Source organism: Stylophora pistillata, chromosome 11 (assembly GCF_964205215.1).
Source record: "Stylophora pistillata chromosome 11, jaStyPist1.2, whole genome shotgun sequence".
Classification (NCBI taxonomy): domain Eukaryota; kingdom Metazoa; phylum Cnidaria; class Anthozoa; order Scleractinia; family Pocilloporidae; genus Stylophora; species Stylophora pistillata.
The window spans coordinates 7,425,702-7,445,188 of record NC_142529.1 but is presented as its reverse complement, the minus strand read 5'-3'; the positions used below and the strand labels follow the sequence as shown (position 1 = coordinate 7,445,188).

The 19,487-nt window shown below is 39.1% G+C and overlaps 2 protein-coding genes and 1 non-coding gene across 3 annotated transcripts in view; all 3 read left to right on the top strand.

The window, feature by feature from the left end:
- LOC111335313 (3'-5' exoribonuclease HELZ2) overlaps positions 1 to 5,158 on the top strand; it is a 28,484-nt gene extending 23,326 nt beyond the window's left edge. The window contains exons 14-16 of the mRNA XM_088737349.1: positions 1,645 to 1,801; positions 2,921 to 3,091; positions 3,599 to 5,158. Of these exons, the coding sequence (XP_088593475.1) occupies positions 1,645 to 1,801; positions 2,921 to 3,091; positions 3,599 to 3,714 (444 nt within the window). The 3' untranslated portion in view covers positions 3,715 to 5,158. The remainder of the gene's footprint in view (positions 1 to 1,644; positions 1,802 to 2,920; positions 3,092 to 3,598) is intronic.
- A 1,724-nt stretch (positions 5,159 to 6,882) lies between these two features.
- On the top strand, positions 6,883 to 6,955 carry Trnaa-agc (transfer RNA alanine (anticodon AGC)). Its single transcript has one exon. It is a non-coding gene; the product is annotated as a tRNA-Ala (tRNA).
- Positions 6,956 to 7,483: 528 nt separating this feature from the next.
- LOC111335324 (ras-like protein rasD) lies at positions 7,484 to 19,030 on the top strand. The gene is made up of 7 exons (XM_022941208.2): positions 7,484 to 7,682; positions 11,691 to 11,826; positions 12,258 to 12,276; positions 13,043 to 13,062; positions 14,193 to 14,420; positions 15,223 to 15,318; positions 18,448 to 19,030. The coding sequence occupies exons 2-7, from the start codon at positions 11,743 to 11,745 to the stop codon at positions 18,583 to 18,585; spliced, it is 585 nt and encodes a 194-aa protein (XP_022796943.1). The 5' UTR covers positions 7,484 to 7,682; positions 11,691 to 11,742; the 3' UTR covers positions 18,586 to 19,030.
- Positions 19,031 to 19,487: the final 457 nt, after the last annotated feature.

Sequence of the window (19,487 nt, the reverse complement as noted above, 5' to 3'; positions counted from 1 at the left end):
CAATTTTCAAACTGAGGGATAACAAATTGGTGTGAACGAAAACTAAAAGAAAAAAACAACAATCGACTAACTCCGTAAAGAAAAACAACCAAAAATACGTGCGAAATGTCCACGTCAGTTTCCAATGTCAAGGTTAAAGTTCTTTGACGTGATTGGTTGATTTGTAAAAATCACGCGCGACACGCGTGAATAAAAAATAGTACAAAGTGGGAGGGGAGGGGAGGAAGAGGAAATTTGCAGTTCAAAAACGAAAGAGATTTTCCACAGTATCGTTAGTGCGCACGTGAAATATAGAATGTGAGTGTAGGTCTATCCATTTAACAAATAGATTCTATGCTGTGTAGCGTTTGTTTGAGAAGTGGATTCCATGCTGCTGTTCGTCTGCTCAGTATCAGATCACAGATGACGTCAAAATGTGGCAAGAACAAAAAATTGCGCGAACCTCGTTCCCAGGGCCATTCTAAAAATTAGCGCGAGGTGACTATAGCGAGATATGACGCAATCCACGACCAGTCAAAGCCCATCTATCTATGTAATCGCCTGAACAATTTTACTAATTAACAAATGGTAAACACCACAGCGTACACTATTGAGTTATGGATGCACGCGGGAGGTTGCTAGGCACGAAAGAAGCGTAAGAGTCGTTCGAGACGATAGCCGAGAGCGACTCTAGCTTCTTGAGTGCTTAGCAAACCTCCCAAGTGCATCTATAACTCAATAGTGTACGCTGTGGTGTTTACCATTTGTTTTATAATATAACATTGATACATTGTAGCTAAAGAGTTCCCTTTTATTTAACAAATCTTACGTGACCAGAAAAAACAAGCGCGCGCGAAAAAATAGCATTTGCTCACGTCAGCAGCGTACCCCCATGTGCAAAGGGGGACGCTAAATTGACCAATCAGAGCGCGCACTTTACTTTGGTTATGTTTAACAATTGGTTCATGCTTTAGCGTGCACTATCGAGTTATGGAGCACGCGGGAAGTTTGGAGAGCACGAACGAAGCGTAAGAGTTGCCCGAGGCGATAGCCGAGGGCGACTCTAGCTTCTTGAGTGCTCTCCAAACTTCCCACGTGCTCCATAACTCGATAGTGCACAGCTGAAAGCATGAACCAATTGTTTTAGAACATAGCCGGTGGAATTGTGCATCAAAATCCGACGCGAAAAACGGACAACAATATCAGTTGAAGCGAATCGTGACGGCGCTGATGCCGAGTCTCCTTTTGCTTTGTTTTTCTCTTTTTCTGCCTCATTTAAGAACTCTAGCCCAAGGGAAAAGGTCGAAACATTGTCTTCGTTTTCGGACTAGTAGGCCGAGTTTCTGTTTGTATCCATTATTGTCGCGAAATGTATTATTTTTCCCCGCGCTAACAATGGCCGCTCGCGCGAAAAAAAAAATTTCTAGCGAAGTCGGATTTGCTGACGCTATCAGCGTGCACTATCGGGATTTTGAGCACGCTTACGTACAATGAATTTGATTGCTCGACTCTGCTAGCGATGTTCTAATATAATGTAAGATAGTTAGCCCCCGAGAAGACATTCTGAAGGTGGGTGATGGGAAAATTGGAAACGGGGTGCAAATGACTAACTTGACAAAATACTTGTAATCTTTTCTTTGTGTATGGTTTTGATTTCTTTTGTAGCTACGAGTAGTCAAGTACCTGATGTCCCACGGAATAAGTTCTTCTCGGATATCCGTGATTACACCATATTCAGCGCAAAGAGCCAAAATATCCCGAGAGCTACAGAGCTCCGTTAACTCTTGTGATTCAGAGGTCCTCTCTGTTTTTGCCAGCCAAGGTATGTGTAAGTTAGGATATATCAACAAAGTTGAAATGGTAAATTGGCCACCGTGTAAGTTAGGGGGGAAACTTTGTGTTTCAATTTAACTGACAGGATTTCCTGGCTTTTGCTTTACTTAACAATTGGTTCATGCTTTAGCGTGCACTATCGAGTTATGGAGCACGCGGGAAGTTTGGAGAGCACGAAAGAAGCGTAAGAGTTGCCCGAGGCGATAGCCGAGGGCAACTCTAGCTTCTTGAGTGCTCTCCAAACTTCCCACGTGCTCTATAACTCGATAGTGCACAGCTGAAAGCATGAACCAATTGTTTTAGAACATAGCTGGTGGAATTGTGCATCAAATCCGACGCGAAAAACGGTAAACAATAACAGTTGAAGTAAATCGTGACGGTGCTGATGCCGAGTCTCCTTTTGCTTTGTTTTTCTCTTTTTCTGCCTCATTTAAGAACTCTAGCCCAAGGGAAAAGGTCGAAACATTGTCTTTGTTTTCGGACTAGTAGGCCGAGTTTCTGTTTGTATCCATTATTGTCGCGAAATATTATTATTTTTCCCTGCGCTAACAATGGCCGCTCGCGCGAAAAAAAAAATTTCTGGCGAAGTCGGATTTGCGGACGCTATCAGCGTGCACTATCGGGATTTTGAGCACGCTTACGTATAATGAATTTGATTCCGCAACTCTGCCAGCTATGTTCTAATTTGTTTTGTGATTGGCGTAGAAATCTCGCATCTTCCTCTCAATCCATCAGATATCATTGGTTTTACCTTACCTTTCTCTATCTCTGGTCGAAAAAACGATCCCTAGAAAAGGGCCGAACTTGAGTTGTGGTGTTTCAGGCCCAGTTGTTTGAAGGCCGATTAACGCTAACCCATGGTTAAATATTAACCCAGGTTTCTTTATTCCCTTGTGCGAAAGCCTTTTCTGTATAAGTGTTTCTATTCTTTATAGAGCGTCCAAAATCAAATTCTAGACGAAAAGGATTACACTGAATTTTTTTTTAAGTTTTCAGATCTGAAATCAGATTTCACACAAACCCAGCTTTGAACAACCCGGCCCAGGGTTTTATTGCTCTGAATGACTTAGTTTGGATCCTAACGCGTTTAGTTTTTCCTTCTCTCCAGGTGCTGAGAAGGACTTTGTAGTTTTGTCTACAGTGCGAAGTCTGCCAGTAGAACAGATCACAGGCAGCTCGGAGAATCAACAATGGTTAGCGAATCACTTAGGTTTTCTTATCGATGAGCGGCAAATGAACGTGGCTCTCACTCGTGCAAAGCACGGTCTAATAATTATTGGTGAGTACTAGTCTGTCATGATGCGAATAGTCAACCCTAGTTCAACAATGGTCCAACCTCGTTCTCAAGCTCTCTCCTCTCGCTACGGGGAGTGAGGAAAAGAGAGAGCTTGGGAACGAGGTTGGGATAACAGTTTTCAATTTATGATTTGTATGGTGGAATACCCCTGGCTTAGCGGACCTTAACTAACTTTTCACAAGAAGATTGCAACTTGTTTCTCAGCCTAACTAGCAGTAAGTTGATGTCACATAAGGCTTTTGTGTCCTTTAGAGGTGTTCATTGTGTCACCCTTCGCGTAACGACCATAAAGGACTACGCAATGGATGGTGGACACCAGAAATCCCCCAATTGTGGGTACATGGGTGCTCTTTTAAAGGGGGGGACTAGTGGTTGGAGGGGAAGGGGCCTAATCGAGGGGAGGCGCCTGTTTAACTTTTCACTAATCGTTGATTTAAGATCTGCGCGATTCACTAATCGTTAATTTAAGATCTGCGCGTGTCTTGACAGGTAACCGTCATTTGTTAGCGGTGCACAACATGTGGAACAACTTGGTATCTCACTGTCAGAGATTGCACTGCTTAGTGGATGAAAAATCCTGGCAACCTGCCAAGAACACATCATAAGCTGTTCACCTAGCAGAGACTGGTGTCACGCAACGCCAAGCATTGCGTGACAAGTCGAAAAACTACATTATTTCAGAATTTGTTTCAATGGCATAGAATTTTGGTGGAGTATCTTGTTATTTAAAAGCTTAAATATAGAGTAGGTATGTTTTATTATTATTACACCGAATGGTACAAATTTAGTTCAACTGAGAAAGGAGGCATTTAACCCGGTTGCAAATGGTAAACACGAAAAATTGGGGAACGTTTTTCTTTATGGTATGCAAAAACGAAATCGCTCTTTGTTAAGGGATCTTTCTTGGCGCCTTATCAATTTAGGTTATTTGAATTCAGTTTAAATTAATCGTTTTTATCATCAATTACAAGTCCAACCTCGTTCCCAGGGCCTTATTCCGTAATTGGGATGGGGAAAAGGGAAAAGGCCCTGGGAACGAGGTTGTTATAAGTTAGTTGTTATAAGTTATAAGTCTTTGTTTATCGCCTAGGGGAGGGGGGATTTCGGAGGATTTTGGTTGTGTCATGATAAAATTTACCTGATTCCCCCATAAGGCTCTGTTATAATCCCTATGATCCCCCTCAGTGACAGTTAATTGGAAGTTTATTGTCTATAGTCCCCCCCCTCCTTTATACTCTGTTAGCGACAACTGATACCCCTCCGTTCTCCCTGAAAACCATGCGATCCCCAAAATTGCTCCGCCCACCTCGTAGATAAGTAATGATTCCCCCTCCCTCATCGGCAGTCAATTGTCTGTATCCCCCCTTTATACTCTGTTGACGATAACTGATGCCCCTCCGTTCTTCCTGAAAACCATGTGGTCCCCCCCAAAATCTTCTGCCCACCCCGGAGATAAGAAATAATTCTCCGCTCTACCTCATTGGCAGTCAATTGGCAGTCAGTTGTCTGTAGTTTCCCCCCTTTATAATCTGATGGCGATTACTGATCCCCCTCCGTTCTCCCTGAAAACCATGTGATCCCTAAGATCGTCCGAACTCCCCCTAACCCCTCCCCTCCCTCGGTAATAATTAATGATTAGTCCCTTATATCTAATGGTATCGTATCTCTGTAAATTCTTACGCTGTTTTTTTTTTTTTAGCTTTTATTTTTAACATATTGGCTATGGTGAAACACGAACCAGAAAGAGTTTAATAGTTAGTGGAATTTCATTTTGAATAGGTATTTTATTTCTCATTTTGTATATTTTTTACAAATGGATTCTTAAAATGTCTTTATTTGTACATATTACGCGAACTACAACTTAAGTTATAAAGCTAGTGCAAATTCACTCTTTTAACGTAATTTATGGCTGCAAATACGGCACAAAAATTGTGCAATTTTTATAAATTGCTCGAACTTGTAGTAATTACACTAAGTTACCTTTGAAGCTTCCATCAGAGAATGCATACGTGTTAGTCAGTCGCAATAAAGCTTCCTCTTTCCCACCTATCCTTCCGATTTCCTTTTTCCCCCCCACCCACCAACCCATTGATAAACACTATTTATGTCTTTTGGGCGCTCTTCGGGTAATTATTTGTTGCTTTCCTCCTCTTCTCCCACTCGTTTTCTAACGATGTCGAAGCGCTTCGGAAATTTACCGATCCTGGTCGAAGTTGTGCGAATACTTTCGAGAGATTTAGCTTTTGCAATTACTAAATCAAACAATCCAAGGTTGAATCAATGTCTCTTGGCAAGCTTTGCAGGGAAAAAATTACCGTGATCTTTTAACACCAAGCAACGAACTCTGGGGCGGTCCAGGGGTGGTTCGGTCGAACTCCCTAAATTTTCCCTCAGAACGCTGGAAATCATGTTTCCGAAGACCTAATTTTCAAAATATTAGACCCCTCAGAAGGGGAACAATTCTCCGAACTCCCTTCCGAACTCCCCTAGACTAACTAAATCCTGGACCCGCCCCAGGAACTGCATCTGGCAGATCTGTCGGCAATTTTAAAGAAAATCATTTGTCTCCGAAGTTACGCCCCATGCAGATGTGTTATTTCCTGATTGAGCAGTGATCACCCCATCTGTGTCCAGAATAACAATTGTGCTAGATTTATCTCCTTTACTGTTTTGGGACGCTACGAAGCGGGGTAGGTAGAGGATTGCATGAGGATGCCACTTGAAAGGGCCGCCTGATCAGAAATACAAAAACAACATACGACTGAGAGGTACTTTGTCTCTTCGTGAGGTCACGATAAATTCCTCTAAATTACTAGACAAGATAGCAGGATAACTTCAAAGGTGGTCATTTTGTTCAAAACAAATTTCATTCACAGTTACATTACCTCAGCTGACATCCCACGTGGGCTAGAAATGTGTTAGCACGTGTCACCTTCTCTCGCGCGTGAATACAAAAAGGATTAAAAAAAAGGGCGGAGTAAAAAGAAAAGACGAAAAAAACAAGAGCCAAAACACGGCAACTCAGTGGGCTGTTAGCGCCGAGTACCACCCACTGTCTAGCTCAAGGAAAAAACAAATTTGTTTTTTTGGCGCATCTCACTGATGTCCGTGGAAAGGGGAGGAGAACGCGTAACCAGTAATATCTCTCCACTTAGCGGAAATGACTAAGCGGTACGGTACCATGAAATTATCAATTAAAACAACAATGTGGTAGAAACGGATTTCTCAACCGTGTTTCTTACTGTTAAGATGGGAATTTATATATGAAGTTCGTATATTTTGAACTGCGGTATTAGATACGTATGATGCACGATCCTCGCAGTAGAGAGCGCTATTTATGCAATAGCGAAAATCAGACCTGAAAAAAATCAGGCCTGTACGGGATTCGAACCACTGACCTCTGCGATACTAGTGCAGCGCTCTACTAACAAGCCAACTGGGAGCAGGCCGTTAAGTTGATTCGTAATAAACCCGTGATGATAAATCAGATACAATGTGTATGTGAAGTTCATATATTTTGAACTGCGGTATTAGATACGTATGATGCACGATCCTCGCAGTAGAGAGCGCTATTCATGCAATGGCGAAAATGAGACCTGAAAAAAAAAAAAAAAAAAAAAAAAAAAAAAAAAAAATAGCGCTCTCTACTGCGAGGATCGTGCATCATACGTATCTAATACCGCAGTTCAAAATATATGAACTTCATATATACATTGTATCTGATTTATCATCACGGATTTATTACGACTCAACTTAACGGCCTGCTCCCAGTTGGCTTGTTAGCTCAATTGGTAGAGCGCTGCACTAGCATCGCAGAGGTCAGTGGTTCGAATCCCGTACAGGCCTGATTTTTTTCAGGTCTGATTTTCGCTATTGCATAAATAGCGCTCTCTACTGCGAGGATCGTGCATCATACGTAAGAAGGGAATTGTTCTTAATTTATCTTTATTTTTACTATCCATCGAAATTCGTGCTGATAAAAACATAATGTGTAACACACGACCACGTAACGCGATACGGAAACAGCCGAGCGTCGCGCAGGTTGTCAAGGGTGCCTAAGTGATAAACAGTTTTACAAATAGGAAGGGAAGAAGACAGCAGATTTATAGACTGACCAAGATTTACCACATTTCGTTCGTCCGTCCGTAGTTGTCTGTTAGCACTTTTGATAAGGTTTATTAAGGAAAAAAGTTTGAATAACTTCTCGTCCTGGGGCTGTTAATCAATTTAACGATATTTCTAAAAATAAAATGCAGCGGCAGGGGATTATTTCTGTTTGCGGATTACTGCGGTTTGTAATCACAGCGAAACAAACAACTGAATTACACGTGCCATGCTTCGTGCTGATTGGTGATGACGTCATGTATTTTTGTACTAGACTGACACGCTTGTTTTCAAGTATTTACCCAAGTTGGTTCATATGTAAGAGTTATTCTTATGAATGGAATTTTGCAGTTGCCTCGGCCTTTGAATCACTTCACTCCATCCTCTTTGTTGTTCTATTCAATTCCTTACCTTCCTGTAATTCAAGGGTTGTAAATAAGTGTGTGGCTTCGAAGAACTGACTCGAAAGGTGAGTGAAGTTTCTACACTTCCTTTGGATCTCGCCAAGTTGTTTTTCAAACATGCTAATGAAGGGCTTGTGGGTTCAAATACGCACGAAAGCTCGTATTTAACATGATTTTCAATAAATTGTAAAATAAAATGCGTGTGCCTTAAATTATAAGCTTATCTGTTAACTGTTATGCGTATCAAAGCTGCGTTCCTGCGTCGAATTCTTTGATAATATCATATAGCGTTAAGCTTATTTTCCTCTGCAATGTCTTTTGTTTCGCTGTAGCAATTCCTTTAAAAATGATACCTTTGAAAGATATTTTACAGCAAGAATGTTTTCTTTAAAGCGGTCGATTTAGCAAATATAAATGCCTGCATATCTACTGAAGTAACTGAATGGTTCGATCGCGCGATTAATTCGACTAAAAATACTTCGCTCCCACGGTGGTACTTATAAACTTATATATATTTTATTATGAGTTTCACTTTTTCGGAAGTATTGCGAGGTTGTGAGCTTTACATCGATCGAAGAGTCATTTTAGGGCTGTCAGGTTTAACATTAAACAACAAACGGTTCGTAATTGTCTAAACAGTTGAAGCGCACAAGTCTATGTCACGAATCTTTCATGCATCAACTTGCCTTTAAAGTCGGCGCTCTGTTAAAGAAAGACAATTGTCGGAAAAAAATTTCTAAACGACGTTTCGTGTACTCTTAAGTGAATTTGAGGGGATTACCAGTTTGTTATTCTGACCTGCTTTCAAAAGCTATTGCCATTACATGAAATTCAATATGACAACAGTACTATAATAATAATTTCAGGGTGTGTTCCTCTGTGCTATCTTGGTACGAGCAATCAATCAATTACGCTATATAGTCATAAATTACAGGGTCAATTGCCCACAAGTAGGGGATGGTGGGTTGAAAATGGTCATACGAACTGCTGTTTTTTAATTTGCATCACTTTCACCAAAAATTTAAATTGGTGCAAAAAAAATGTCAAAATATATGCAATTCTCCCTCAAAAACAAGTCATGGTTCACTTACACTTGTTTAGATTTGCCAATTGTTCATGTTTATAATCTGTATTTATTATTCAGGATTATGATAACTATTGATCATTTTTCCAATGGCTGTTGTTTATGTAACCAGTGATTTCTTTCAGCAGAACAATTTGCTCAGATTTGGTTCGCTTGTTAATTGTGGCAGCTTTGAAATAACCGGTGTTTAGATACAGCAAAACGAGTTTTCAAGGGTTTAGTGGTAATTAATTGTACTTAGTGAACCAGATTTTGTCCAGTAACAGTCTTTACAGATAAATGTGTACGATATAACAAGAAATATGGATTATTAAGTTCTCATCAGGCTGATGTTTTTCTAGTTTTTTCAAATGCAGACTGTTAATTATTCAAATTTTGCCAGACATTGACCCTCTAGATTCAAATCTTTGTTTTGTTTTAGTTTGAGATTGTTGGAGTTTAGCTGGTATTGTTACAATTAACAGAGGGAGATAAAAATAAACAAATCAGATTGCCCTTTGGGAAAGCTATTACCAAGATTTATTAGCCCGCAGCTCCAGGAAGCTAGCCCAAAATTAAGTTCATCATACATTTTAATGAAGTGTCTGTAAAATGTTTACATTTAAAAGGTGGTTAACTCATGTTAAGAAATGGTGTCCATCTGCTCAAATTTTCACAAGTAAATGCAAGAATTTGTCTCTTTTTCTTTGGAATTAATCAATATTTTTAGAATACATATAAGTTATTTACTGATATTACTGAGTACATAACAACATAAACTAAATCAAAAAGCTTTCTTTCTTTCTTTCTTTTTTTTGTATTTCACACCAAATGTACAGACACAACATGCATGTATGCATATATACACTTGAATTGGTCTGGTAACATGTATGGAGCCAAAACAAAAAAAAATTAAATCCATCTTTCTCACCTGCTTATTGAACTAACAACTGGTATTAACCCAAAAGACACACTCCTAACATCAGGAAACTCACCATAAAAACATAGTGGCCTGACAAGAATTGTCACCAGCCCCATACTATCATACAGCACTTTTTTCATGCTTGAATAAAAGTACTAGTGATTCAGTTACTACTTTATTTTGTTAGTGTTAGTATTTAAATTTAACTGTAGGCCCTGTCTCCTGCAGGGTTAGGGGTAGGAGACGTTAATTTCCCACGCACAAGATTACTGTGTGGTGGATGTCCTCCCCTGGGGTGGGATGGGTGGGTTAACTGGGCCCGCAGTAATTGGCCTAAGCTGTTGCGGTGTCCCTGCCTGTTGGCAAATCTATTAAATTAAATTGAATTAAATTAGCCTTTATCCCTTTTGAAGCAAAAATGTTTACAGTAAATCCTCTCATAAGCCCCCTGGGGGGCTTATTTATTTCAAGTACTTTGGGGGTGGCTTACAAGAGCGGGGGGGGGGGGCTTGACAGAGGAGGGGGGCGCTTATTGATTTAGCCCGATGTTCACTACCAGGATACAATAGGATATGATTTATTCAAAAATTGTTCTCGTTTTACATTTTTAAATTTTTTCAGTTACAGTACTTGAATAAATTTATCATACTCACTGACATAGAATGTTATTTTGAATTTTTGTAATTTGAGGGGGGGAGGGGTGGGGGGCTTAATAAATTTCTTCCTTAAAGAGGAGGGGTAGCTTATTATAGGTCCACGGGGGTTAATAGAGGATTTACGGTATGACCATGAAATTTGTTCTAAGTTGACTCTAAGTTCTAAGCTGATAAGTGATGATGTGTTGAATTATTAGTTGATCCAATTAACAAATGGTAAACACCACAGCGTACACTATTGAGGTATGGATGCACGTGGGAGGTTGCTGAGCACGAAAGAAGCATAAGAGTCGCTTGAGGCGATAGCAGCGTACACCCATGGGCGATAGCCTCGAGCGACTCTAGCTTCTTGAGTGCTTAGCAAACCTCCCAAGTGCATCCATAACTCAATAGTGTACGCTGTGGCATTTACCATTTGTTTTATAATGCAACATTGATACATTGTAGCTAAAGAGTTCCCTTTTATTTAACAAATCTTACATGACCAGAAAAAACAAGCGCACGCGGAAAAATAGTCTTTGCATTTGCTCACATCAGCAGCGTACACCCATGGGCAAATGGGGGATGCTAAATTGACCAATCAGAGTGCGCACTTTACTTTGGTTATGTTACAATACCAAATCCAAATTCTTCAAACTAAAATCATAAGATTTGTATGATAGGCAGTAAGAAGAATTAGTAACAAGATCTTGGGAGTGAAATGGTTAAGTGGGCAGCAACCCAAGTTTCAACTTTGTCTTCTTGTACCCACATTGAAAAGAGAACTTTAAATTAGCAGACACTTCTACTGGGTAGACATATGAAGACACCCAGTTGTACCCTTTGTGACCTAAAATCTGTGTTCATTGGAGAGCCTTGACCCACGATATTTCAAATTGTAGCATAATTTCTTGTTGATTTTTAAAATTTTACATTGGGCATTTTACTAACTTGTACACAACATAGCAGAGCCAAACATTTTCACCTAAAGCCTAGGAATTGTAACTTGGTTCTGATCCCTTTGTCTTGTCCCTCAATTAAAGATATATCATTGAAGACAAGACCTTCTTTAGCAGTGTAACTGTGCTTTTAATATTGAAAAATATTCCAAGTAAACAACAAATCTCTTACAGTACTGCAAGCACATAGAAAAAGCATTGCTGTTAAAAAATTCCCAGCTGGCCAGATGTGGATGAAAAAAATGCAAAGCATGACGTAACAAACTGTTCCTGTGAATTGGATCTAAAACCAATATTTTCCATTTTGTGGCTGTATACTCCAAATTATATAGTTTTACATTGTATCAGATATTCACTGTTAGAGTGACCAACCAGGTCAAATGCCTGCTTGTCAAAAGCTGAAATTTAGTAGATATTTATCCAAATAGCTGGCTGTAATTTCTGGGTTTCGGGTACTTAATACATTTCTCTGTATTTTATTAACATCCTTTCAGCTGTGGATGGAAAGGAGCCTTAGTCAGCCAATCAAGGGAAGCGCACACAGACATGTTTCGCCTGTGTGTTGTTGGAAGTGGGGGCGTGGGCAAAAGCTCTTTGACCATTCGTTACCTGAAGAATGAGTTCACTGAGGTAGGAATTTCAATGTGATTTATCACTTTCTACCAATCTTGGAATGGCTGAGAATTAGATGAATGTTGAAATGTAACTTAGATAGTGTGCCACTGAAAAATGCATACTTTTTGCTTCTTGTTCAAGAAACAATCTATGCCCCCTTCCACATAACAAATAGATTCCATGTCGCTGTGCAGCTGTTCAGTAATGGATCACAGATGGTTAGCATTGAAATTGTGGTTCCCAACATTTATTACTACTTTGCATTAGCAATAGGCTGGTTGTACATTTGTACCTTGCAAAGAGGAGAATGCAATAAAGCCAACTGAAGCTAAACGAAGAAAAAAGAATTACATGTTTTTTCATTATTATTAAATTTATTTATTAATTTTTGATATTACATGGTAATACAAGTAAAGCTAACTGTTAACTTTTTTTTTCCCTTCTAGTACTATGACCCCACATTAGGTAGGTTGGATTATGGAAAATTATTGGTTCAATGTTGATATCTAAGCAACTACACACCCACCCCTCCCCTAACCTAAAATTAACCCTGACTTGTTATTAGTTGACTGTTGTTGAGTTAACCCTTTCACTTCGATGATCTCATTAGTGAATCTCCCCACTGTCTGCCGTACAACTGTTATGATGTCACTTCCGAGATTTTGGTATTGGATCAACTAATATTCCCTAACTTCATAATTTTCTTAATTCTCATCACTTGTCTGCTTTATAACGGGGTTCCCACACGCATGTGGCAGAGCCCCATACCCATGGAATATGGTCAACCTCTTTTCGTTTGGTTGTCATGTGACTGACCGAGCATATGTATGTACATACCTGCCTTTGGATTGTACGGGTAGTGTAGGGGAGACTATCAAAATGAAGGGAGGGGTGTCTTAGGCGAGTCTCGGCAAATGCACATCTTTTATGTTATCATTAATATTACAAACTTGGGAGCTCCGCTTTTAGGCTTGGCTAAATCTATATATTATTGTATTGATATTGTAAGGAGAAATTTTGTCTCGGTCACTCATGGAAGTAAAGGGAGGGGTAGGTAAGGCAGTTGCTCTGATACCAACATTGATCCAATGTTGTTATCAGAGCAAATAATTCACAAGGCCAGGACAATATAACAAATAATTCACAAGGCTGGGAGTAATACCAAGAATTATCATTTGAAGTGTTCATAATTAAATTATTTTCTCTATTGTCTTATATGGCTGGTGATCAGAGGAAACATACAGAAAGGAGGTATGTATGTCAGAGAAATAACCAAATATCTGGTGGCTCCAGTTTCAGAGAGCTGTTGTTTTCAACTGTTGAAAGCTTTTATAAAAAATATAATCACAATACACACCTGAATTAATTGAGTGATAAACAAATACAAACAACCTCAGGCACAACCTTGTATAGAATTTGATAAGTAGGGAAACATTGCGTTGTTTTTACAGAAAGTAGAATTAAAGACTGGTGTTAATTTCTAATCTTGATATGAATTGGCTGTCTCTGTGGAGATAGTTTTAGAAGTGCTGTGTACTATTACCACTCTGGCCCCAGTTGTTCAAAGGATGGATAACGTTATACACTGGATAAATCTCTATCCGGTGGATAGCGCAGTACATTTTGGTAACACTTATCCGCTGGATAGCGATTTATCCATTGGATAGTGTTATCTGCCCTTTGAACAACCGGAGCCTGGACTGCAAATAGAAAGTTTTATTCATTGTGTTGTGTTCTATGGGAAGGTGCTGAAGATTCTTAGTGCCTCTCTCCACCCAGGTCACAGCTGTTTAATGGGTGAAAAATGCTATCCAATGGATAAATCACTCTCCAGCAGATAATTGTTTAAAAAAAAAAACCTACTGTGGTATCCATCCACATGTAGAGATTTACCAACTGGATGGGGTTATCCACCCTACAGGCAACCAGGACTAGCTTGGAGTATAAGGGAGCACTTCTGGAAATTCTGATAAGAGGCAGCTAGGGGTGGAGTTTACCTGTGATAGAGAAACATCTGATCTAGCCAAAAAGGCAAGGATCTTAGTGCTTCCATGCCAGAAACTCCTGGCTAAGCCTTAGGTTTGTGTATCACTTTGGGCAAATTCAAACTTCTTTAAGTCTAAGAACAAGAGGCTGCAGTGGCTTCTGTGTGGGATTTCTTTTCTTCAGAGGGCCGTAAATCGCTTATTCTTGTCTCCTGAGGCCAGGCAGTTTTTATACATTGTTGGAGCCAGATAATCAGTGCTTGCATAGAAATATAGAGAGTGCCTTTTTGGAAGATGTGGGATGATAGCAGGGTAGTTTTACACTTCGGCTTTTTCACAGGAAGCCCTATAGTAATTATTTAAGCTCACTGTCCATTTTTGTATTTTCAAACCTAGATTGAATATAATGGCAAGCTTTATGATGTGGAGATAGTAGACACTGCAGGTCAAGAAGAGTTTAGTTCTTTCCGTGATTCATCGGTTGCAACTGGGGATGCATTCCTGGTACTATTTGCCATAAATTCCACCTCAAGTTGGCATGAACTCAAGGATTTAAGAAGCAAGATCATTCAGGATAGGCAATTGAGTTCCACTATACCCATGGTCTTGGTGGCCAATAAGTTGGTGAGTTACAGTGTTCTCCTTTATTTTAAGCACAAGAAGTAAATCTCTGAAACCAGTAGAGCAAACCTTAAACTTGTTCAATTTTCAAGAATAGTCCATTTTACAGTTGTGTGCTTGGTTGCCAAGCCTTTGAATGGGAGTGAGGCTAGGGATGACCTTGTTATGATACAAACCTTGCTGCCTTTCAAATGTAAATCACTTTGCTATCATGCTAAGTAGATACAGGTCTCTATTGCAACAAGGTCACCTTCAGCCTCACTCTGAATCAAAGGCTTGGCAACTAAGTACACAACTGTAAAATGGCCTATTCCAAGTGATTTTAGGTGGTAGTAAAAGGTGTTACAAGGAAAGTATTACCAGTTACCACCTGAAAAAAAGAGATCACTGGAGTTGGATGTATGCCATTTGCTTCTAACTGACAGATTGCAGTGTGGGCACTGTAAGTTATGGGCATAGTTTTATCCTCTTTGATTTATGATGCAAGCACAAAGAATGCTTGTTTTGATTAAATCAATGGGGAAAAATGTGGTTTTGTAACTAATATTCTACAAACCAAGGAATCAAGGGCAGCATGTGCAATTTTTCCCTTTTTCTTAGCACTTTGCTCATTGTAACATGGAGATCTTTCCTGGGTGTTGGCAGTTTTCTTGTGTTTGATTCATTTGACACAAGTGGTACCATATATAACTCTTACTAACCAGTTACAAGGTCAGTACTATGAGTTAAAGACTGAGATATGATGAAATGTCCTGTTCAAGGTTTATAATTTGCAGCAAATTGATTTTCTTCTTCGCTGTTACAGGATTTAGACGGTGAACGTGAAGTTAACAAGGATGAAGTGCTGGAATACTGCAATTCAGCCGAAGTCAATATTCCATTAATTGAAACATCAGCCAAGGTTTGTCCATTATTAACCCTTTGACTCCCAATATATATATCTTATTAACTAAGCGCAAGGGCCGTACTGGGAGAATATCGGCCTGAGGTCTTTACAGTACAGACCGAGCGCCGATGTTCTTCCAGTACGGTCCCGAGCAAGCTTGGTTAATAAGAGATTTATTATACAACTGAAATTCAAAGGGACACAAGTGCGGTATCATTTGGGACCATTCGGGACAGTGCCTGGTCCAGTACTGAGAGAATATTGACTGGCAATAGAGCATTTTGATTGGTTGATTTTAGTTATTGGCCCTCTGACTGCCCAAGTTGTGTAATAACTGATTGTTAATTCTCCCCTCCAGCTGCTGCACATTTCCTTGTAAATTATTTACAAGAATTTGGCATTAGATCAAGATAACAAGGTCTACTTATTATAAGTTTTAGTATTCTCAGTACCTGAGTTTTATGGAAATTGGTTGCCTCTGACTGTTGTTATTTCTGAAACACGTTTCGGCTAATGCTTAAGCCTTCATCAGTGATATGATGTGATGAACAGTGATGTTTCTGCTGATGCTTAAGCCTTCATCAGTGATATGATGTGATGAACAGTGATGTTTCTGCTGATGCTTAAGCCTTCATCAGTGATATGATGTGATGAACAGTGATGTTTCGGCTAATGCTTAAGCCTTCATCAGTGATATGATGTGATGAACAGTGATGTTTCGGCTAATGCTTAAGCCTTCATCAGTGATATGATGTGATGAACAGTGATGTTTCTGCTAATGCTTAAGCCTTCATCAGTGATATGATGTGATGAACAGTGATGTTTCAGAAATAACAACAGACAGAGGCAACCAATTTTCATAAAACTCATGACATCTCCTCAGCTGACTATAATGTTTCCATTTTTAAACATTCTCATTACCTGTTTGCTGGATAATGTTTGGATATTATAGGGAGAAGTTACATGTTAATCACTTGTGGGGAAGTTTTACATATTCTAAACTTAACAACAACAACAACAACAGCATTTAGATCTCCGTTGTGATTCTCACCAATGTCTCCCATACTTTTCTTATAATGTTAGCTCTGAGAATTTGGTGTTTAATCAAATTTACATTTATCTCAATTCTCACTAGCCTTCTGCATGATAATGTAATGATATTGCACTCTTGACAGTGCAAAGGTTAAGCATATTGTCCAACTCTAATAATTTATCTGGGACTCAGAACAAATCTGATGCTATAAAAGGGGGCAGGGCTGGACACTAACAGTAGCCAACTAGCCACAGACTAGTAGAAATTCAGTTCTTATTTTAGTGGTTTTTGATTTCCACCAGCCAGTTTGGCAAGTAAACAAACTGAAATTGTCATAACATTTAAGATGTCAGTAGCCACTTGGTTAGTACATTGAGAAGTTAGTGTCGAGCCCTGGGGGGTGTGGCTCGTTAAAAAGTGGTCTGGGATTGTCTTTGATGCAAGACTTTTAAGTCCAAACGATTTGAAGGGGGGATGGGAGGTGATTACAAACTAAATGCCCTGGCCAGTTGTTCTGAATTATCTTTGATGAGGGGGGTGAGAAGGGGAGGAATTATTTGAAACTCAATTTAATTTAATTTTATTTAATATTTAATTATCACCAGAGTGTGGTGAGGGTTGCACAACAGAGCGAGGCTCCAAATTAAGTGGGCCCAATATCCCACCCATCCCACCCCAGGGGAGGACATCCATCACACAGTAATCTCGTGTGTGGGAAATTAACGTCTCCTACCCCTAACCCTGCAGGAGATGAGACCTCCATTTATTCATCCCTATCCGAGAAGAATAGAATATCTAACCATTTCTTGATGTTATAGAAAGGTAGCAAATTCTTCTCAATTATTTTAAGACCCTGAGTGTTGGTCCGGCCAGGGCTCGAACCCTTGACCTCCCGCACAACAGTCCAGCGCTCTATCCATTGAGCTAACCGGGAGGCGGTTAGCTCGATGTTCTAGAAAGGAGTTTTACTAGAGTTTTTCGGGGTGACTAACCCTTTACCCTGTAACATCAGCATGCAAGTTCTCTATTTTAGTCTATTTACATTACCTATGGTACTTACAAGAAGAATTTGTTTAACATTTAAGAGGTTCTTGAATTCACCATCATTTCCTTCATTTTTGTGACCTCATTGTTTGATTCAGGGGGGTACTGAGGGTAGAAATTCAATGCTTATTACTCTCAGGTCTGAAGGGGTTAATGAGTACATTTGTGGTAGCTAAGAGAAATGGAGGATATTACATGGCCACATGGGGATACAAATTTTATCTTCGAGTGCTGAAGTATCTCTCACAAGTGAGCGCAGGGAACAAGTGAGAGATACTTTCAGCACGAGAAGATAAAATTCGTATCCCCAAGCGGCCATGTAATGTTCTGTTTATTATATAGATACTGATGAAATTTCCACAGAAAAGACAACTTTTTTTATTCATTTTTCGAAACAGCAATTGGGTAATTATGTTGGTAACCATGGCCACATCAATATCCTCACACGTGAAAGATAAAAATAGTATCTTCACTGCATGCAGTGAAGATATGATTTTTTAGTAAAAGGACAAATCCTGGTATTTCATCAGTATCTATATAATAAATGGAGGATATTACATGGCTGCACGGGGATATGAATTTTATCTTCATGTGCTGTAAGTATCTCTCATGAGTGAGTGAGGTGAATGAGCAAGAGATACTTTCAGCACTTGAAGATAAAATTTGTATCCCCAAGGGGCCATGTAATGTTCTGTTTATTTTATTGATACTGATGAAATTTCCACATGAAACACAACTTTTTTTATTCATTTTTGAAACAGCAAAATAGTGCAATTAAAGTGGTTACCTATTGCAAAATGCCTGTCAAATTCTAATGAAGAAGAGAAGAATAAAAAAAAAAAGTGAAGAAAAATCATGTTAGTAATCATGGCAACACCAATATCCTCACACGTGAAAGATAAAAATAGTATCTTCACAGTGTGTGCGATGAAGATATGATTTTTCAGTAAAAGGAAAAATCCTGGTATTTCATCAGTATCTATTTAATAAATGTTTTTTAACCAGACTTAAAGAGTTAAAAGATGAATTATAAATGAATCTGTTGTTCTTTTTGTATCCTGTTTCAGACTGGATTAAATGTCGAGGAATCATTTCAACTGATGATGCAGCAGATTCAAAGAATTCAACCAGCACTGTTAGAAAGAACAGTACCCAAAAATCATGCGAACAAACCACAGAAAAAAGATAATTGTGTTATCCTCTAAGATTAGTAGATAATTAGATTTAATTTTTGCAGCTGAGAAGGAAGAGGAAAAGGATTTTGATATTAAAAACATTTGCTGGCAAGAAGGACTTTTGTCATTACAGGGTATCAGTTCTGCTTTCTGTGGGTCAATTTGGGATGGGAACACATACTGACAGCTTTAACACAGTGTTTTCAATTACAGTTTTACAATCCCTTGAAGTTTTGGACGGAAAGCAACAATAATGCGGGAGATTTGTGTTTAAGCTGGTTGTGTTGTGTAATTCAGCAAAAAAAAAAAGTAAAGAAAAGAAAAAGACTAGCTCCCAGCCTTACAGCATAAATTTATAGCTGTAATAGTATTTTGACTTTTATGTGGCTAAAAAATGAAGAATATGTGGACATTTTATGGCCACTGTATGGTGACTGTGACCACTATTTGGAAAGAATAAACAAATTTTCAGGCAGCTCATTGTTATTGTGATATAACCCTTCCCTGAGTGATGTATATGCAAGTTCTCTTTTTCTTATCGATCACATTTCAAGGAAAAAGAGGATGAGAACGTGGAAAGTGATCAGCTTAGCAACATTGAAAATAACCCTTTATAGCCTAACATCAGTGTGGTTATTCTCCATCCTGTTCTCTACATATTTCCTAAGGTAAATTTTCCAATTTACCATTTCAACTTTGTTGATAGATCCAAATTATTTCGTTACCCCCACCGAAGCAGCCCCAAACAGTTTCTTTAGAAACTATAAGCCTTTATATATTTTCTAAGGTGCTGACAAGGAGAATTTGTTTTGCAATCAAGAGCCTCTTTAGATGGTGATCATTTTCTTTCATTCTCATAACCTCATTGTTTGATTCAGCTGTGATATATTGTAAGGAGAAATAAAATGCCAATCACTGATGCGGTTGAAGGG

Excerpts from the sequence above, each read along its gene's own strand:
- LOC111335324 (XM_022941208.2), top strand. The coding sequence starts at position 11,743 with ATGTTTCGCCTGTGTGTTGTTGGAAGTGGGGGCGTGGGCAAAAGCTCT. Across the intron at positions 13,063-14,192 it reads AGGAAACATACAGAAAGGAG|ATTGAATATAATGGCAAGCT; the intron begins GTATGTATGTCA and ends TTTCAAACCTAG. Across the intron at positions 15,319-18,447 it reads TAATTGAAACATCAGCCAAG|ACTGGATTAAATGTCGAGGA; the intron begins GTTTGTCCATTA and ends ATCCTGTTTCAG.